The 21,565-nt window shown below is 39.1% G+C and overlaps 1 protein-coding gene across 1 annotated transcript in view; it reads left to right on the forward strand.

Moving 5' to 3' along the window:
* DGKI (diacylglycerol kinase iota) overlaps positions 1 to 21,565 on the forward strand; it is a 552,077-nt gene that overhangs the window by 449,012 nt on the left and 81,500 nt on the right. The window contains exons 24-27 of the mRNA XM_072652615.1: positions 5,404 to 5,473; positions 8,793 to 8,833; positions 10,406 to 10,533; positions 11,268 to 11,390. Coding sequence (XP_072508716.1) covers positions 5,404 to 5,473; positions 8,793 to 8,833; positions 10,406 to 10,533; positions 11,268 to 11,390 — 362 coding nt within the window. The remainder of the gene's footprint in view (positions 1 to 5,403; positions 5,474 to 8,792; positions 8,834 to 10,405; positions 10,534 to 11,267; positions 11,391 to 21,565) is intronic.

Genomic DNA, 21,565 nt, shown 5'->3' on the forward strand with positions numbered 1-21,565 from the left:
AGATCACTTAACCTTTTTTTCTTTCTTGGCTATTTTAGTGGGCAACATTGGAGTGGCCTTATGATTGAGCCATTTTGGTCATCAAACCAACAAAAACACTGGCTGGGCTCTTTATTTCCTCTTTCTTCCAACTACCATTTTTTCACCTTTTTCATGCATCTGTCACCATTTGCAAATTGTTTTGACTACACATAACTACAGTGATTCCTGTATTTTTCTTAAGACAGGGATTACTACCTTTTGTATTGACTACACATTTCCTGCCATCGTGCCCAGGTTGCTTGCCTTCAAGAAGCTTTGCAAAGTTAGAATGTGTACACAGACATATAGGATACAAAGTAGTTGGGTCTAAGTACAAAGGAGAAGTCCTGATTAAGTGGTATAAGACAAGAATAGTTTTATCTGGGGATTAGGGAAGGTCTCATGGAAGAACCTGGACCTTCAAGGAAAGGGAGAAATAGAACACACAGTAATGAGGAGGGAATATATTCTACAATGACAGATAGTCTTCACAAATACACAAAAGTGGAAGAACACAAGATGGGATAAGGATGAACTCCTAGATCAATTGATCTGGTATGTGGTGTTTGTGAAGAGGAAAAGAGTAAAAAAAAGTCTGGAAAGGTAAGATAGAACTAGATTTTGCAGGATCTTAATCACCAGCTTAAGAAGCTTGTATTTTATCTTTAAAGCAATAGTGAACCACTGAAGGTTTTTGAGCAGAGGAGTGACAAAGTTAGTCTTGTACTGTAGGAGGATTATTTTGGCCTGTGGTTGAGTACAGGTCTTTGGGTATGTTTGCCCATAAGCACCATTTCTGTGGTTTGAATGCTCTGAACACTGGCACAAGTGGTGTATGATATGCCAGGGTGGTAGTCTTATACTTCATGATACTATTCTCTCTCTCTGTCTCTGTCTCTGTCTCTGTCTCTGTCTCTGTCTCTGTCTCTCTCTCTCTCTCTCTCTCTCTCTCTCTCTCTCTCTCTCTCTCTCTCTCTCTTTCTTTTTCACACACACACACACACACACACACACACACACACACACACACACACACACACTCCATTAGTGAGGAAAGGCTCTGTATGTACATAGGCATATTCTGTCCAAGTTTTTGTATCTCAACCTAGGGACATGGTAGATTTAAACTCTGGAAATTAACTCCTTGTTCTATATATCCAAATGGACTTTGTTAGGATGAATAAAGAATCATTGCATCAAGTAGCATTCACTTGATATTGCTGCAGTTCCTGCACAGGACACCGAGGTGGCAAAAAGGGAACCTGAAATTGGGCTCTGAGCTGCATGGTTTCTGTTTGTAGCCTTATTTGTTGGATATCATTGCTATTTTTTGCTGATGATCAGACTTTCTGAGGATTTGAGTCAGTGACAGGAGAACTCAAGGGAGGGTGTAAAGCAGGGAGAGGGTTCTCCAATCCATCACTTGGTTATTTCACTGTGTTTGGCAACATTCCCCTTGGTATTTGATGCATCTTAGGCCTGCAGGATCCAAGAAATCACATGCTGCCGACCCTAGGTCAGTCTCAGTTTGCCCCATATTCTCAGTCAATTTTCTGAATCAGTGGAGGATGAAAGCTCAGTGTCCCCAAGATCCTTCAGAATAGACTTGTCCTGTCCTTGTCTTCGAGTGTTCAGGTGCACTCTTTGCCTGGGGCCTGTGGGATGGTGTCAACCCTATTTCACTTCATGATTCATTGAGTGTTATTGTGACTTTGCTTCTCTTTTCTCTGCTGGATCACTTTCCTTCACCTACCCTTTAGTGTTTCTGAAGTTCTAATCTTGACCCCTGTCCTGTCTATTTACTCCTTTAGTAAGCTTATCCACATCTTGGTTTAGTAATCACTTCTAAACTGAATACATCTAGTCTAAATGGCCATCTCTGACCTTTTACCCACACACAAGTTTTCTGTTTCCAGTCACATATATGGTATTTCCCCTTGAATACCCTATTTGTCCCCAATTCATTATCTTATCTTGACATATATCCCAAATTTTTTTTTCTCTCGAGCTTTCTGTATCATTATTTTCTCAGGCTAGAAAGCTTGATGTCTGTTTTCACTTAATCTTGCTCAAGCGTCAAGACCTCTAAATTGTTTCTCCAAAACCAGACAGATAGGCAGAGAATTTGCTAAGAATTTGGAGGTATAACTGAACCACATCCTTCTTCTGCATTCTCTTCTCCTTAGCCTTTTCATTTGTTGATATATCCTGCATTTCCTGAAAGAAATGAAATAAAATAAAAGCCATAGAAAGATCCAGGGGGGTGGGAAAATAATCCTCTTACAGTACAGGACTAACCTTGTCACTCCTCTGCTCAAAAACCTTCAGTGGTTCACTATTGCTTTAAAGATAAAACATAAGTTTCTTAAGCTGGTGATTCAGATCCTGCAAAATCTAGTTCTATCTTACCTTTCCAGACTTTTTTTTACTCTTTTCCTCTTCACAAACACCACATGCCAGATCAATTGATCTAGGAGTTCATCCTTATCCCATCTTGTGTTCTTCCACTTTTGTGTATTTGTGAAGACTACCTGTCATCGTAGTACATATTCCCTCCTCACTACTGTGTGTTCTATTTCTTCCTTTCCTTGAAGGTCCAGCTTCTTCCACGAGACCTTCCATAGTCCCCACAACTGAATTTTCCATTTAGGGCATGAACAGAGAAAGCAACTAGGCAGCTAGATAGAATCCACTAGGCAATAGATTGGATGCTGGACTAGATTCAGGAAGTCCTGAGTTCAAATCCAGTCTCAGACACTTATTAGCTGTGGTCCTGAGCATGTCACTTAACATCTGTTTGCCTCAGTTTGACTCTCTGAAAAATGAGATAATAATTGCAGCTACCTTCCAGGGGTGTTGTGAGTCAGTCAGTTAAAATATGTAAATCACTCTCAAAACCTTAAAGCTCTGTATAAATGATTGTTGTTGTCATTCAGTTGTTTCAATCATGTCCTACTCTTCATGAAATCATTCGGAGTTTTCATGGTAAAGATGCTGGAGTGGTTTGCCATTTCCCTTTGCAGCTCATTTCACAATGAAGAAACTGAGGCAAACAGGTTTAGGTAACTTGCCCACGGTCACACATCTGGGAAGTGTCTGAGGCCAGATGTGAACTCAGGAAGATGAGTTTTTCTGACTCCAGGCCAGGCACTCTACCAACTGTGCCACCAAACTGCCTTTATATAAAAGTTATTACCATTACTAAAGCATAGGGAGTAGGAGGTAGTACCTAAATACATTATTTAAGAATTATTTGATTGTTTTATTTTTTCAATTTTCATTATGATATTTCCCATCCATTGGATCATTCAAGTGGTAGAGTCAGAAGATCTGGCTTCCAACATAGCCCTTAGCACAATGACTGACACACGTAATAATCACTTTATTAATGCTAGCTGGCTTATCTTAGTCCCATCCTTGCCATGTGCTAGCCGAATCATCTTGGACAAGGCATTTAACCTTCTGGGCCCCAGTTCCTCATCTTTGAAATGAGGGGGTTGGGCCAAATGACCTCTAAGAACTTTTCCTCTAAATTTGATTTTATCAACTACCCAAAGATTTTAAGTGAAAAGCAAAATAATTTTGTGTAGTCTGCCTAGTAGAGGAAATCTGTTTGGGAAAACTTCAGATGTTCTAATGTCCTTTACCATCATGAGGAAGAGGAAAGTAGTGACATCATTACCTCCACTGGTTCTTATTCTCTCCTTAATTTTGAAAAAGAAAAAAAATGTCCTTATGATGTTTTCTCCCTCAAGCTATCTTAATAATTAATTGTTTTTAAAAAATTTTAATGTTTTATTTTCCAATTTCATGTAAAAAGTTTTTGACATACTTTTATAAATTTTGAGTTCCAAATCCTCTTCCTCCCATCCCCCCCCCCCGAGAAGGCAAGCCATTTGATATAGATTATACATGTGCAGTCATGCAAAACATTTCCATATAAACCATGTTACAAAAGAAAACACGGACCAGAAAAAAAAGAAAAACAAGAAAAATAAAGTTAAGAAAAACCCCTGTGCTTTGATCTGCATTCAGATCCCATCAGTTCTTTTGGGCATGGACAGCATTTTTCTGGAGATGGAGAGCATTTTTTAATCATAAACCCAATGGAATTGTCTTGGATCATGATTACTGAGAAGAGCTTAGTCTTTCACAGTTGATCATCCTTACAATATTGCTGTTACGTGTCCAGTGTTCTCCTGGTTCTGCTCACTTCATGTTGTATCAGTTCATATAAGTCTTTCCAGTATTTTTCCCCAAAATCATCCTGTTTGTCATAAAAATGAATTGTTAATGAAATAATTGGACACTACGATTAGAAACTATGTGTGAAGTTATTCTTTTTCCATCTTGCATACTTTTCCTAATACAGTTCTTTTTGCTAAAAGACTCAGCAGAGTATTCTAGCCATATATATCTATATGTATATCTATATATAAGAAAGGGTTAATTACCACACTAAGATAGTAGCATTTTCAAACATTGCTGTTTACTCCCTCCCTCCCCCCCACCCCCCATAGAATATCAAGTTGGTGAGAGCAGGGACTGTTTCATTTTTGTCTTTGATTCTTCAGTGGTGAGAACTGTGCCTGATTTACAGAGGATGCCTCTGTGGATGGAGTAATTGATTACTGTTAGTGATATAGGAAGTGTGTTATGAGGAATTAGAAAGCTTATTTGTTTGTAGTTTAAATGCTAGACCTTACAATCAGAGAAGAGAAGAATGTGTATCCTTCCTCATCAGCTAGGAAGCATAAGGGTAGAAGTCAAAAAGAAATGGTTTCTGGTCTTGTCTGGACTCCTAAATGGTTGTGTGATCTTTGAATTCTCACTTGACCCCTCTGGAAACTGAGGCCTCAAGAAGTTAAGTGAGAATGAGGATCCTTGTCTTCTCTAGTTTATTGTTAAGGTGACATGAGATAAAATTTATTGGTTCATTTGATACTGGAACCGTATGGTTACCTGTGGTAAAATTTCACTGTTAATAATTTTATTAGTATTTTACTACTTAGAATGCAGCATGGTGTAGTAGAAAGAGCACTGGACTTGGCAGCCAGAGAACCTGGGTTCAAATTCAGGCTTTATCGCTTACTTCCTCTATAACAATTTAACCTCTCTAGGCCTCAGTTTCCTTAACTATAAAATGAGAAGGTTGGACCCTTTACCAGAGTTCCATAAAGGTGGTTTTAAAAGCTATTTTGATAACTTTTCCAACATAATTGGTTTCCTTTGTGATCCTCTGTTTTGTTTTGTGCATTCAAAGATGTTATCCTGGGAAGGGGTCTATAGGCTTTATTCTAGCCTATGGGTTCTCTCATGACCCTAGAACTAAATGAGTTCTAAAGTCCCTCTAAGTCAAGAATCTTGTTTCTCTCTTTTCAGGATCAGGAAACCTCTTTCCCCAGGGCTCTTTCAGCTCAGAGACTTTCCCCCAGGTGGTGCTTCCTAGATGGTAAGTGTTCCTGCTTTTGTTTGAAGGCTAAAGAGCTGTTCACGATTAATAGAGAGTTTATTATTCACCATCTCCTTTTCTCATCCTCCCCCCTACACTTAAGGAAGAGGAATCTAGAGGAGGGAGGAGGGGATTTCTGAAAAGAGACAGTGCTAGAAAAAGGGGCATCATTAAGATTGTTGCTGAAGAAGACCAACACTTTTAAGATACAGAGTATTAATATGTGTGTATGTGTATCCTGATTTGTGATTTAATTGGTGATGGCATCTCATGGTGAGAAAACTCCTTCTAGCAATCGAAATTTGAACTTGTCCTTCAGTTTATAGTCTGGGATTGACAGGCTACCTGCTGTGCCTCGGATCACACATCCAGGATGTGTTGGAGTCTGTACTTGAACATTCTGGCTTCCTGCTTGAAGCTGGCTAGCTCTCTGACTGCCAGGACAAGCCAATCTACCTTCCAAGGCAGGATTTTGTATCTCTTAATGTTTCCCACAAAACCTTGCACATAATAGGCTTGCATAAATGCTTATTGATTGATTAGCAAACAAACAAAAAGGCAGATAAAACATAAATGAAGGGATAGGATGGGAATCTGTTGTGCAGGCTGTGGTTTAGAGAAGTCCAAGAGAATCTGGAAGATGACAAAGAGGGAGTGAATTGGTGGCACACTGGCATGGGGATATTTAGCTCTGTCTATTCATCTAGCATTGTGGAAGGATTATGGGATCTGAAGCCAGAAGACCTGGGTCAGAGGCCCAGAGAAGCCCCTGACTAGCTGTGTGGCTTTGGACAAGCCTCTCTGAACCTCAGTTTTCTCATCTGGGTAATAATTATGAGCTTTTTACCTTACCTACAACATGAAGCTATTTCAAAACTCAGTGGGGATAGCATATGCAAAATGTTTGGTAGCAATAAAACACTATTTACATGATTAAAATAAAAGTGGTGATCTTTGATAGCTAAGAAAACTGAGCTTAGTATGGAGAACTAACCAATCCCAAGTTTTCAGGTGGAAACCTAGTGTGATGGGATGGGTCTGCAGGATTCAGGAAAATCCAAGCACTAGCTTTTCTAGTCTCTTTCTTTTTATGTCTCCCTCTGTGTACATATGTGCTCATGATGTATGTGCACATATCTGGGAAGAATGTATCATACTGATAAAGGAGACTGTGCATGCAACCGAGATTAGTTGTAAATGAATACATGTGACTGTATGAGGTGTGAGTATAAAACAAAGGAGACCAATTTTATGAAGCTTGTAAGGTGTCTCTGAAGACTATTCCAGAAGAGGAGTTCTATAAGAAGCAATTCAGGAACTGGTATACAGCTTCTAAAAGTTGTTTCCTTGAAGAACAATGCTTAAGGTTTTTTTTTTCAACAGATCTCATGACTATAGTCTGGGTCTATGGGTGAGAGTAAGAATGGACATATGTGAGGAGGGAGTGGTAATATTGCACAAGCTCTACATTCATGGGAATAACTTGGTGCGGTATAGGAGTGTCAAACTCAAATAGAAAAAGAGATCCATCTGGGCCACATATTGACTTAGAAAATACAAATTAGCATCCTGTATGTTGTATTTTTTTAAAATATTTTTAAATGTTTTCCAATTACAAATGCTTTGGTTCACTTGGGAGTTTCATGACTGTTTATACCAGTCATCTTCAAGTTTGACACCACTGGTGCAGTGGATGCATTTCAGGGCTTGGAATCAGGAATGGCTGAGTTAAATCTAACCTCAGATGCTTAAAAGTTATGGGACCTCAGACAATTCACTCATCATCTCCGAGTTTCAATTTCTTCATCTGAAAAATTGGAATAACGATAATATTGATAATAATAACAGCACCTCCCTCATAGGGATATTCTGAGTAGCAGATGATATGTTGTACGGAAAGCACATTAAAAATCTTAAAACTCATAGAAATGCCTAAGTATTGTTCATATTATTACTTCTTGGGTGTCTTTCAAACTAGAGTATATAGGTCCTGCCCATATGGGATATCTGACTCTCCTTGACTAAGAAATTAATTTTATTCAAAACAATTCCCTTCCTTCAGAATAACATCCTTAACAGATGGAGTTAAATCCTCCGACTTGTCAAGGCCTGAGCTGGGAAAGGGTAAGGTGAAAGAAGGCATAGCATGTTCCTGGACCCTTGGTAATGTGTTAGCCTGTCACAGAAGAACAAATTAGTATATTAGAGAAATGTGTTATGTATTCTTATGCCAGCCAGGCTACTTTGCATATAAACTGAGAAAAAAATGAATGTCGGATACTGATATGGGCATTTAGTTTTAACACAGAAACCAGTTCTACTGGATTAAAAGTTTCATCATGTCCGTTTCATTATGTGGGTTTCTGCTCTAGTAACAGATAAAACTATATTGGTTGTTAATGAGTCATACTGAAGGCAGGATCTTGAGTACTTCCCTCTGGCTGCATGAATTGTAGTGGTAATGCTTAAGGCCCACTTAGAAAGAAATGCAAATGAGGAGGGCTGTTATTCACTTTAGTAAATGGAGTAACTAACCAAAAGGCTATATTGCAACTTCTAGAAACCCTCATCCTGTGACATTGTCTGTCATTGAACAAACCCTAGTTCAATGTCCTTTGACATTTGTGCCTTACAATGCTGGCCCGTCTAAAGGAAGGTCTTCAGTCTATTTAGGTAGGTTCCCTGTGAAAGATTTATTGGAAGATACAGACAAAAATCTCACAGTATGAGGGATAGTGGTAACATTACCATTTATACAGTGAAATAAGGCTTACAACACATTTTGCATATATTATCTCATTTTATTCTCACAACAATCTTATGGAGTAGGATCCTAACCCCATTATTATCTTTGTTTAATAGATAAAAGAAGGTTAAGAGAGGGCTGAAGTGACTTACCAAGAGACATACAGCTAGAAAGTCTATGAGGCAAGATTTGAACTCAGGTCTTTCTCACTCCAAATCTAGCACTCCATGCACTGCACCACTCTCCTAGAGGGAGTACTTACTCCAGTGTTTTCATATAGCTCTTGAAGCATGGATGTTTCCAGGCCTCAGTAAAAATGACCCTAGAGTTTCAGGCTTAAAGAGTCCCCCTTCTTTGTTTTGTTCTAGCTATAAGAGCAAGGCCTTGGCTTAACCTCTCCAAATATTTGCAGCACCTGAGAATTCCTTCCCCGGGGTGGAGAACCCTCAAACTAGACTGTGTGAGAGCCTCACTCCAAATGCGTTTTCTCTCGGTTTCTGAAGCAGTATGAGTCTGCTAACTGTAGGCTTATTCCCTTGTAATGTGGCTCTTCATTTTCTGTTTCTCTCCTAGCTACTTCTGCAGATCGCTTTTATCGAATAGACAGAGCTCAGGTGAGTTTCCCTCAGTGTACAAATGACAACGCCTTGTCTGTAAATAAATTTTTATTATCTCTTCCTATAGCGTGTACTGAAAAACTGCAGAGGCTCTGAAATGACCTACCAGTTAGGACTGTGAACCACTAATACCTTTGGAGATTAGTCTTGCAGATCTGTTAAAAGTCACTAGGTTTTTAGCTTTTATGAACATCTTCAGTAGCTTCATGTAACTTAATGCTTTCCTGTCACCTTCCACTTTCTCCTAAGGTATTTTGTTGCCAAAGCAAAAGAATATCATCATCATCATCTATCTATCATCCCCCAGGTCATTGGTAACCATAGATTCTTAAGGAAACTTAATGAAAAACCAATATTACAAACAGTCAGAGCCTGATCACTATTAATGGAGCTTTTAGCCCCTTGGCTTCTCATGGGTTAGACTTTAAAGTTTAGTTCAGTGAGACAGGGATTCCTTTGCTATAGATTCTGTACAAGTTCTGTCCAATTGTAATTAAGTCCAGGGAGTGGTGATCCAGACTGTCTTTAGAGTAGTAAAACCCTAATTGTGTTCCCTTTTTGTGACAGCCCTTGTGGAAGAATCAAATTTCCAGAATAATTCTTTATTCTTTCAGTCCATCACTGTAAGATGAATTGAACTAATCAGGAGATATTTGGAATAGATGATGCCACTTGTGGTTCCCTAAGAGATTCTGAAGGGGATGGAACCTTTACTCTTTCATGATCCCTCAATCTCTTTACCCTACTATACTCCTCTAGCAATGAGTAGGCCAAAGGCTCAGGAGAGGTTCCAGTACAAACCTATTACTCTGTACCTACAGAGGCCCAGGGTGATCATGTCTTGTCCATATCCTCAGTGCCATTCCTGATGGAAAAGACCAGCTTTAGCTCCAGAACCCTAGCCAAGGTCCTTCTGGACTCAGAGTTCAGATAGGCTATGACCTAAATGACTATTTGATTTACTACAGGTCCGTCACTCCTATTTCTTAGTGGTTTCTCCAAGGTCCTTTGCTGTTAAGTTGTTTCAGTCATGTCCAACTCTTTGTGATCCCATTTGGGGTTTTCTTTGTAAAGATATTGGAGTGGTTTTTCATTTCCTTCTCCAGATCATTTTACAGATGAGGAGCTAAGGCAAACAGGGTTAAGTGACTTGCCCAGGGTCACACAGTGTCTTGGGGCCAGATTTGAATTCAGAAAGATGAGTCTTTTTGATTTCAGGCCCAGAACTCTACCTGCCTATTCCAAGGTAGTTTTTTTATGTTCTAATCCACATGGTAGTTCTGGGACACTCCACATCCACTCTGATAGACCAGGTTTTCTTCCCTGCTAGAGTCAAGAAGATCTGCTGGAGACACTTAGTAGCTATGTGATTATGGGAGAGTCACTTAGTTTCACTGCCTCACTTTCTTCAACTGGAAAATGAAAATAGTATCTATAGTACTTTCTATATAGAGTTGTTGTGAGGCTGAAACAAGACAATGTGTGAAGAAATACTCTGCAAACTTGAAGGCACCACATAAATATCCATTTTGTCATTTTAACATCCACAACGATAATAATATTCCCTAGGAACATTTGCACTTTGTGATGGAAATTTCACAAGATGAGATTTTTATCCTGGATCCAGACATGGTGGTATCACAGCAAGCAGGGACACCTCCAGGGATGCCTGATCTGGTGGTGGAGCAAGCTTCTGGGTGAGTGAGCGCTTCTTTACAGGTGAGCTCAGTGAGGAAAACTTGCCATGTTGGCTAGCATCTGTGACAGTTATGGCTTTGAGTTTGACAACTTCAAGGACCAAGAGGGGCAGGGTAATGCATATAGGGATAACTTAGTCTGGCCAGGAAAGTACACATTTCTTTTGGTAAACCAGCTTTAGACATGGTGCAACGAAGAAGAGAAAAGGGAATGAGGCAGAGATGACATCCTTTCTCAGGGATACAGTGAAGTAAGGGTCCCAGGAAAGAAGAATAGGATGAGAAATTTATTAAGAGGGTAGCTAGGATAGTGATAGGAATAAAAGAAGAAAGGAAGGAAGGAGGGAGAAAAGGAGGGAAGGGGAGGAGAGAGGAGGGAAAGAGGGAGGAGTCTATTTCACCCCAGATACTTATAAAGAAGAGCAGGGTGACATATTTATTAGGATGGCAGCTAGGATCGTGATAGGAATAAGAGGAAGGAAGGAAAGAAGAAAGGAAGGAAGGAAGGAAAGAAAGAAAGAAGGAAAAAAGAAAGGAAGGAAGGAGGGAGGGAGAAGGGGAAGAGAGGAGGGGAAGAAGAAGGAATCTATTTCATTGGTTGCTTCTGATTTCAATACATTGGTTTCTAGCCTAGGCTAAATTACCTAGCCTTGGGGCTAGAGGGAGAACAAATTAAGTGTTACAGACTAGAAGCTAATTTTGAAGAAGTGACTGGTATCCTTTTCTCCCCCAAGGATGTCAGATTGGTGGAACCCTGCTCTCCGAAAACGCATGCTGAGTGATAGTGGGCTGGGAAAAATGTCACCACACTTTGAGGTCTCTGAGAAGAAAGACTTCAGCCACTCACACATGCTACCGTAAGGGTTTTCTGTGTCTTGTTTGGAATGTGTCCTGGCCATTGCTATCACTTGGATTCATAGTCAACCAGTGGGAAATGACCCTCCTTTTATTCCCCCTTCTCAATCCCTTCCCATCCTTCCCCCATCTATCTATTTATCTATCCATCTATCTATCTCTGTGTATGTGTTTGTGGATATTCTGACTGTCGGGGTCATTTTTAGCTTCTTTCTGTATGACATAGTGATAGTATGGTATAATGATTAGAGAATTAGACTCCAAGTCAGAAAGACCTGGGTTTAAGTCCTGTCTCTGATACATACTGGCTGTGTTATTCAGGCAAGACACTTAGTCTTTCAGTTTTCTAGGCGACTCTTTAAGACTGTACCTTGCAGAGAAGGTGCCCTTGCTTTGGTAGAAGAAGCCCCCTCATGTAGGAGTTCCCTGTGTCAAATGAAATTACATGTCAGCCCCTCTCCTGCGATGCTGACCATCACTTTGTTCTCCTTACCTACTTTTCCTCATTTTCAGGTAGTTTAAATGTGAATTAAGTGTGACTTAGACTCTCTTGGGTGTGTACTTGAACTTCTCTTCAGTCTCCCCCTTGGCCATTTCATTCATTCCAATATCTTCAGCCAACATGCCTTGCAGTAACTTCTAAATCTCTTTCTCTTGCTCTGCCTACTTCTCAGCTCCAAATCCACCTCTGTGCCTAAAAGTTTTACCAGCACATGAAAATCAGCATCTCCCAAGCTTTACTTTTACCTTTTCTTCTGAACCTGCTCTTTCTATAATAGGAGGGTTATTCATGCACCTATTGTCAAGTGTGCCATACTTCCTACTACCTTGCTTCAAGTCATTTGGGCCTCAATTTCCTCATCTGTAAAATGAAAAGAAAGTTGTAGGAGACATTGGAGGTACATTCACCTTTAAATCTATAATCAATGTCCAAATCATTTATGTTTAAATATCTATAGATATTCTGCTAAATGCCATGGGGAAGGGGGTTGGCTTAATTTACAGCAAGTAGGATACAAGTGGAGCATAAAATACCTCAACTTTAAGATAGCACAGCACATTACTAAAGGAACATGTTTATCATTTACCCTTTCCTTTCCCTCACATATGTAATCTCATTGGTTACCAAGCTCTAAAAGCTCTACCTGTTCATATGGTGGTGGGGGGGGTATCCTTACCTGGGATCTGTGAATTTGTGTTGTTTTTACATTTTAATAACTTCATTTTCAATGTAATTGGTTTCCTTTGTAATCTTATGCATTTTTTTTATACATTCAAAAACATTCTAAAGGTTCATAGCTTCTCCAGACAGCCAAAGGGATCCATGACACAGAGAAAAGGCTAAGAACCCCACAAAATGCCTTTTATGTGCACTCTCTTCTGTATTCATCTGGCCATAACCATTGGATGACTATAGCCATAGCCATAGTACAGGCCCCCAATATTACCCACCTGAACTTTTGCAATAATCCTATCTTACAAGTCTTCTATTTTCACTTCCTCTAGCCCCCAAGTGTCCTCCAAAACTTAGTTCAAAAATCTTTAATAGCATCCTGTTACCTCTTGAATCAATTTAGTTTCCTTTGACTGGAATTTAAGGCTTTCTGTAACCTGCTGTCATCTTACCTTTCCACCTCTTTCACATATTACTCCATTCCATTCAATGCTTAAGACAAAATGGATCATTCTCTACCATCATTTTTTCCAGTACACTGGGATCATATCCTTCACTCTTCTGTCTGTTTTCCTCTGCTCACTCTGTCCCTATGCCTGGAACATCTTCCTTCTCTCTATTTTTGTTTATTGAATATCCGTCTAACCCTTAAAACCCAACTTAAATGCCACCTCTTGAGTGATACCTTCAATGATTAACCCATTAGTAATTAATTTCTCATTCATATCATATTGGAACTTGGCTTTGCACCCTTTCATAGATTTATGTCATATTCTGTATTATAGAGTTGTGTTTTTATCCCTTATCTTGGGACTAGACTATAAGCTCCATGTACTTACTAGCTCTATGACCTTGTTAGGTCGCTTAACTTTTCTCAGCTATCGAAATGGTAAACTGAGACAACAAAGTTCTGTCTATGATTCATTTATTAGAAAAGCTAGCAATTGCCAATGAATGGAGCCCAAGGCTCCTCAGTAACCAAGAATGCATCTGTCAGTCAAGACAGCTCTGAAAAAGTCATACAGAGGAACCCCCAAATAGACAGTGCTATGAATCTGGCATAGCAAAGGTACATCTCACTTCTGATTAGTCAGTGTCAAGGTCACTAACTGCAGCTTTATCACATCGGTTTATCACATGGTGGACTAGCATCCCTTTGAAAGTCCAGTCTCGCAGTTTCTGAGAGAGAACAGGGATCTTGTAGTTTACACATTACTGATTTCTGATTAATCAGAATTTTTGGCTAGAAATTCCTGAGCCGGCTGGGTAGAGGGTGGCTAAATAGGGAACTAACAGCTGTAAGTTTAAGGAATTCTGAGGCACACACCAATGGAGAAAAACTAATATGTAATAAATTGATTAAGCCTTAATGAAGCAAAGTAGTATTTAAAATCTTAATATCACACAGTCTCAATTTCTTTATCTGTAAAATGGACATAGTAACAGCATCTGCCCTACAGTGTTATTGTGGGGATCAAATGAGATCAAATATGTAAAGATTCTTACAAATCTTAAAGTGCTAGCTATTAAGATGACTATACTATTGATGAGGAGGAAGAGGAGGAGGATGATGATGATGCAAAGAGGGATTATGACTTAGTTGTATTTTGTATCCTATCCGGTGTTGAGAATAATCCTCTGAACTTTCTAACACATTAGATTTAACACATTTTTCTCCAAGTGAAATGAAGGAAGGTTGAGGCCCAGTCGGAACTCCAAAAAGAACTTCTGCCCATCTGAATCTTGTTCAAACTGATCATAGTTTTACATATGGTTGGGCTCAATGATATTCTGTATCCTTCAAACTTATTTGTCTGCAAAAACTTTCCCAGGCCTTCCTATGCTTATCAGTTGATGATTAGGATTCATTTGCTTGATTTAAAGGATGAGGAAGTATAGTCCTAGGGTTTGTCATTTTTGTTACCATTCTCATTTAACCCAGAAGTACTTTATTTTTTTCAAGTTCTCTAGGCCTGTGGATCTGGGTCTTTATATAACAGGGAAATTATCTTGGTTGGTTAGAGCATGATATTAATGAATAAATGAATAATGAATAAATAAATAAATAGTGAATAAATCCATTCCATTTATATTTGTTCATTCATGGCATTCTCTTAGAGCAAGAGTAGGGTTGAGGTACATCTTACAGTCAGGATCACTTACTATTGAATTCTAAGCAGATTGCTTCACCTCCATGGTTCCTATAGACTCACCCCAATATGTTACTTTTGGGTTGGTCTCTAGTTCTCCCTAGGTTATGGAAGGGTACATAGATAATACTTTGAAGCGAGCATAGCTCTAGACACTGAGACTACACACAAGGCCTAGGGTACACTCCAGTAATGGTCAGAAGAGGACCTTGCTGCAATATCAGTGAACTGCCATTTACTCCTATACATCACAGTATGCTGCTGGATGCCCTGGTGTCAGCTGGTGAGACAAGATCATGCATCATAAGTAAAAGAAGACTCCAAATGATCCCATTGTGCCAAAAGGGAGAGAGGGGAAAAAAAGAGGAGGAAAGTCTAAAACTAATTATTACCTTGGCACAGATAGTATTCTCACACCCTTGAGGCAAAAAGAGATTTCATTTTAATTATTCCTCTGCAAGGGGTCTTGGTAGGATTGATGTTGGTAATACAAGGAAAGTCAGGAAGAGGTTGATGACTTCATAGATTTCTCTCTTAACTTAGGTTCAGCATGAACTTTAATTCAAAATGGTGGTAGAGCAGTCATAGCTACAGAAATTGAAGCCAAGCAACTAAAACACTGTTTTGGCTTAGTGGCATGGTCCTAGATTTGAAATAGGGACATTCATCCCAGACCTACCTCTGACACTAACTAGATGACCATAGACAAGCCATTTAACTATCCCTGGGCTTCTGTCTTTGTCTCGGTAAGATGTAGGGATTGGGGGAGATGACCTCTAACCTTTCTTTCACATTTGAAATTTTAGAATTCCATGAATTTAGTCTGTGGATTAGAGAGTCTGGAGAAATGACCAGAGCTGATCTTGTTTGGGTTCAAATGCCACTTTGGACACTTTTTAACTTTGTGAATGTGGACATATCACTTAATCTCTCTGGGTCTCCATTTCTTTATTGGTAAACCTATAATAATAATAATACTTGCAGTACCTATTTCATAGGGCTTTTGTGATGTTCAAATGAGATCATGTATGTAAAGTGCCTTGCAGCCCTGAAAGCATGACATGAATATCTGTTATCATATCAGCCTTCTACATGTTCAGATACTTCCTCTTAATGTAATATCCCCGTTCATGGTTTTTCTATGGATCTTAATGGTGACACCTAACATTTATGTGTCACTTTGAGATTTAAATGCTTTATCCATATTATCTTATCCATCCAGTATTGTAAAGCAGCTCTGTGAGGTTGGTGCTCTTATTCCCATTTTATAGACAAGAAAACTGAACCTGAGAAAGGTCAAATGATTTGCCAGGTGTCACAAGCCAGCAAATGCCTAAAGCAGAATTTCCTGACTTCAAATCCCATACTCTGTCTACTGTACTTTTTACTTGCCACACTAATCTAATCCTGATTGTTACCCGTTCTCAGGAAGGGATAGTCATTGTACCTTCTATTCAAAGCTGGGACTTGCTGTATAACATAGGTCTTATGCTTCTGTATTTGTATACGACTCCCATATTCCCACTGGAATATTCTTTTCTTTCAGAAAGACTTTATCCTGATTTCTGATTTATCTTTTATTGGCTCTTGAAACTTAAGCTTCCTTTCTGGGTCCTTTCTCCTCCTTCACCTTTTATTTTTCTCCTTATTGTCATCATCAAATAGATCACTATCTAAAGAGAAATACTTAAGTATATTAGAACAAATTACGATTTCTAGAGAAATTCTTGAGCAAATCCTCCAGGAAAGCAAGTTTCTTTAGTAAATGTAAATAATTCCCATCTAGCTACTTTCTTATCTCAGAAGAAAAAGTTTTTCAGTAGCCTCAAAGATCTTATGATCATAAGTCTAGTTTGGAAGGGACTTGAGTCTGACAAATCCAGCGTTTTCCCTTCCCTGATAAGGAAACTGAAGCCTAAAGAGGTTAAATGATTTGTTTAGGGCCCCACAGGTAATAAGGGTCAGAGTTGGGGTTTGAACTCCACCCCTCTCATTCCATAGCCAGTACTCTGAAGTGCGTTGTCTCTATAGTACAGACGTACCAAGTTAGGGACATGGAGAACCACAGAAGACAATACAATACTATTTTGATCATGGAAAGAAAGAAGAATTTATTAAAGGCCTGCTGTGTGCCAGATACTGGACTGAGCATTTTATAAGTGTTATTTCATTTGATCAAGCATCAGAACAACCATGGAAAGTAAATGCTATTGTTACCCCATTTTGTAACTGAGAAAGCTGAGACAGAGCTTAACTGACTTGTCTAGCATAACACAGCTAATAAATGTCTCAGGTCGTATCTGCTTTGTACGCCTCCAAGTTTCATGTTTACATGTTGGCAAATATATGAAAAGTCCAGATTTGTATAAAAGTTAGTGTAAGACTCATTCATTGTGTTAGGGACTATTGATAATGCAAAAGGATGTAGTCCCAGCCTTAGAGATGCTTTCAGTCTGATGGAAGGAATACTACACAAACAATAATAATATCAAGCAGTGTGGTAAGTACATGAGAGAGACACAAGTAAGGTGCCTTGAGGCACATTAGAGAAGGTTTAGAGAAGGGAGAGCTCATCAGTGATTTTGGAGAAGCAAGACTGGAGATGGTCATATGGAGGATATAGCCTTAGATTGGGCTGTATAGGGAAAGACTAGAGTCACTGCTCTTTATGTGACTCTGAAGTCACATATATGCAGATTATCACTAATCAACAGACTCATATCTGCAGAATATCCAAGTGTGGAATAGACTTAAATTGTGGTAGACAAGACTTAGATTACATGTGAAGGAGAAATTCCCACTGTTGAAACATGACAATTGGTTGGTTACCAAAGGACCTTGTGGCATCTATTTCCCGACTATCTTTAAGAGTACAGAACAGATGCACATAGATGGGATTATGTGGTAGAAAGAGCTACAGAACTAGGGGATCAAGAGACCTTGTTTCTATTTCTGGAGCTGTATGCTGTGTGACCCTAGAAAAGTTCCACAGCTCTCTGAGTCTCATCTCCTCCTCTGTAAAATGAGTGGCTTGAGCCACATGTGGTAGTGCACATCTGTAGTCTCTAAACTGCTGGGGAGGCTGAGGCTCATTGATTGCTTGAGTTGAAGAGTATGGAGTTGTAATAGAGCAAAAGCTGATCAGTTTCCATGCTGAATTTGACACCAATATAATGAGCCCCCAGCATAGGCATTGGATTGCATAATGAAGGACAAACCAGCCCAGGTCAGAAATAAATAAAGCTTCTGTGATGATCAGCAGTGATGTCAGGCCTATGAGTACATACTGAGTGAGATAGAAGGACTTACTCTCAAAAAAAAGTGACTCGAATTAGGTGATTTCTAAGGTCCCTTCCAACTCCTAAATATGAGTCAATATTTTAAAAATCATGAATTATTGTGTAAGCAGATAAATGGTCTATATAACCTTGGGAAGATCTGTATAATCTTTGAACCTGAATAAACATTTTGAGCTTTAGGATTCAGTGGTTTCATAAAGAATTCCAAAATTAATCTTTTTAAAAAACTCTGAAATGTCTTTGTGGCATTTGGTCATATGCGTAGAAGTGCAAAAGGAAGACTAGGAATGAGAATCAAAGCTAGCATTTATATAGCACTTCCTATGTGCCAGGAATTTGTGAGTCCTTTATAAATATGATCCTTACAAGAATCATAAGAGGTAAGTGCTATTATTATCTCCATTTTACCAATGAGGAAATAAAGTCAGAGTTTATGTGTCTTGCCCAAGGTTACACCAATAGTATGTTTCTGAGATCAGATTTGAACTCAGGCCTTCCTAACTTCCTAAGTGGCACTCTATGCACTGTACCACCCAGTTGCCCCAGGAAAGCAGAACTGAATTTCTCACCAAGCATTGGGCTACTGAGAAGGCAAGGCAAGACAGTCATTTGTCCAAAATCTGTATGACCACATGTATGAACTAACACATGGTAAAACATGGGCTTCCTGATTAAATTAAAAATATCAAGCATTCTGATGAAAGCTAGGGTTGGTGCAAAGTTTTAACTTCAATGTAGCAAGAACTGCTGTAGTCAAGGGCTGAGCTTAGCATGTGACCACTTATAATGGTGACCTATTTGCTGTCCCCTAAATAGCAGTATTCCCTCTCCTCTCTTGGTAACTTTGCACAAACTGTTTCTCATGGTTGTGATGCTCTCTCACCTCATTTCTCTCTCTGAAAATTCCTCCCAGACCAAGTTCAAGTGCCTTGTCCCGTAAGAGATTTATACTAATCCCCCTCCCCCCATTATACCCTTTCTACCCCCAAATTACTTTGAATGTCTATTTATTTACTTATCTGTGTGCATGTATAGTTCATCCACAACAGAGTATGATGTCTTTGAGAAGAGGGACTGAATCATTGTTGTCATGACGTCCTCATGTCTAAAATCATGTCTGGCACACAGAAAAGGCTTAACCAAAACTTATTGGAATGAATTGTGTAGGTGCCTCTCTCTAAGGGACAGGCTGAGTTGAGCCCAGATTTCTACCCTTAAGATCCGATAGCAGTGAAGAAAGAATGCTTTGATTAGCAAATTAGTTTAAATGCAATTTGGATAATATATAGAGAGAATGCATATCATTATCTTGGTTGTCTTCGGCTTATTCTCTGCCTAGTATGTAATAGGTGCTTCATACTTATGGATTATTTGTCTTTTTTGGCTATAATTGCTATCTTATGTACTTAAATTATCATTTTTGTGGACACGTGAATTTTTAGGTGGGGGCTAGGAGTAGAAAATGAAAAAAGGAGAAAATTTGGAAATTACCATTTGTAAAATTCTACCTTCCTTACCAAATCCTGTCCCAATCACTTATCATAGAAGAAACTTTTCCTTTCATCTTCCATCCATCTTGAGCAGTTTAGAGACAAGCAGCTGAATAGACCATCATGATATTCTACCTTTTTCTTGAAGAATGTGCTATTATATGGATTCATCCCATTGGATGAAATGTCCAAAGTGCATTTTTTTGCATCTCCCCCTTCCTTGGGGATTTGGGGGATTATAGATAGGCAATGGTACATACATTGTTGGTCATAGTTTCTTTATCAAATCCCACTCCAAATTTGTAAATAAGGATGAGCTTTTGAAGAACCATTTAAAATAGCACCCAAAAGTAGGGGCTTAGACCTTTCAATTTCACACATATGCTTCTTTTCTCATTAGCTCCCTTCCTTTTCCTCCTTAAAAAAACCCATGCTTGGAACTGAGATCAAGTAATGATTCTGTTACTTGTACTCTCTGCCTGATTGTTTTTGGCAAAGAGTAACACTTAAAATGTACCCTGTAAATATCTTTAGGTGACAAATTGGCATCTATAGAGAAAATTTTTTGCAAACCACCAAACCATGTACCAAGAAGATGTCCTCTACCCTTCTTGTTCTCTCCCCAAAAGCTTTAACTTTATTCTTTCCTTCTTTTCCTGATTCATCCCTGTCTATTTTCAGTCTATTTGATGAAGAATTGATCCTAATGGAAAAAAAAAATAACCATGTTCATTGCAAAGGTATCAGGTATCTTACCATGAACAGAGCCAATTTGGCTCCAGTTTGGTTGTGAAATGCCCTTTGAACATGGCAATCAGATAAGAGCTAGGAAGTTAATCTTCTTAGTGGAATGCAAGTTTTACTGAAATGTGTCTCAAAGATGAAATCACTGCTGACAGGATAGAGATAACTGTGCATCTGTTTCTCTGAGATACTTGTCCCTCCAGCGACAAATCTTCTTGGCTAATCACTTAGACTGGCAAAATGCAGCTGAGCTGACTTCAATCTTCTTTTTCGTCTTTTCTTCCTGCCTCCTCCCAGCTGTTGTTACCATCTTTGTTTAGCCAAGCATGTAATAACAATTTAGCCTGTTTATATTTGCAAATTCCTTTAAGAATATTCTTATTCTGTCTTCTTCCCAGTCCTTCCCAATTCAATTAAATGGATCAGTACTATAGTCCTAACTGGGATAGAGAGGCATAGAACACTTGCACAACTGGGTTGAAGTCCTGTGGTAAATTAGCGGCAGAGCCAGAATTGGTACTCCTATATGTGCCAAGCCATACTGTGAAAATCGGTGAATTCCATAGCGTTAGTCATGTGGTTGAAAAATGATCCAAGACCAAATGCCCTACAGGTATCTTCCTTGTATATCCTTGGCCCACTCCATCTGCTTTTCCCATCCTTGCTTTCTTCATTGTCATTTCCTCTTTTTCTATAACCATAATGAGAACTATGGTATTTGTATCCAAATGTTGGGAGTTCCCTATCCTTAATGCTGAAAAGAATTTTATAAAAATCCTTGCAGGTCTTTTCATGTTTGTTGTTTCATCTTTCCAGTTTCATCCCTAAAGGCTTTTATGGTAAATAGCTTAATTAGGGGGTCTTACTAAGCATTCTTTAAGCTGTTTTTTCCCTTTCACCATTTCTTACTGTATTTCATAAGGGGCAGCTAGGTGGTACAGTGGATAGAGCACCAGTGCAGAAGTCAGGAGGACCTGAGTTCAAATCTCATCTCAGACACTTGACACTCACTAGCTGTGTGACCTTAGACAAGTCACTTAACCCTAATTTCCTCATCCTGGGTCATCTCCTGTCATCCTGATGAATATCTGATCACTGGATTCAGATGGCTCTGGAGGAGAAGTGAGGCTGGTGACCTTCACAGGTCACCCTCCCTCACTCAAAACAAAGTCAAGTGCAAGTCATGTCATTATTTCTCTGATGGTCTTCTTTGGCAATGAAGGATGAACACACACTGTTTTATAAAGTAATGCTGCCCATAATCTTCCAATATCCTTCTCTATAAGATTTACAAATGACTTTATATCCTAAACTGTTTTG

Source organism: Notamacropus eugenii, chromosome 3 (assembly GCF_028372415.1).
Source record: "Notamacropus eugenii isolate mMacEug1 chromosome 3, mMacEug1.pri_v2, whole genome shotgun sequence".
Lineage (NCBI taxonomy): Eukaryota > Metazoa > Chordata > Mammalia > Diprotodontia > Macropodidae > Notamacropus > Notamacropus eugenii.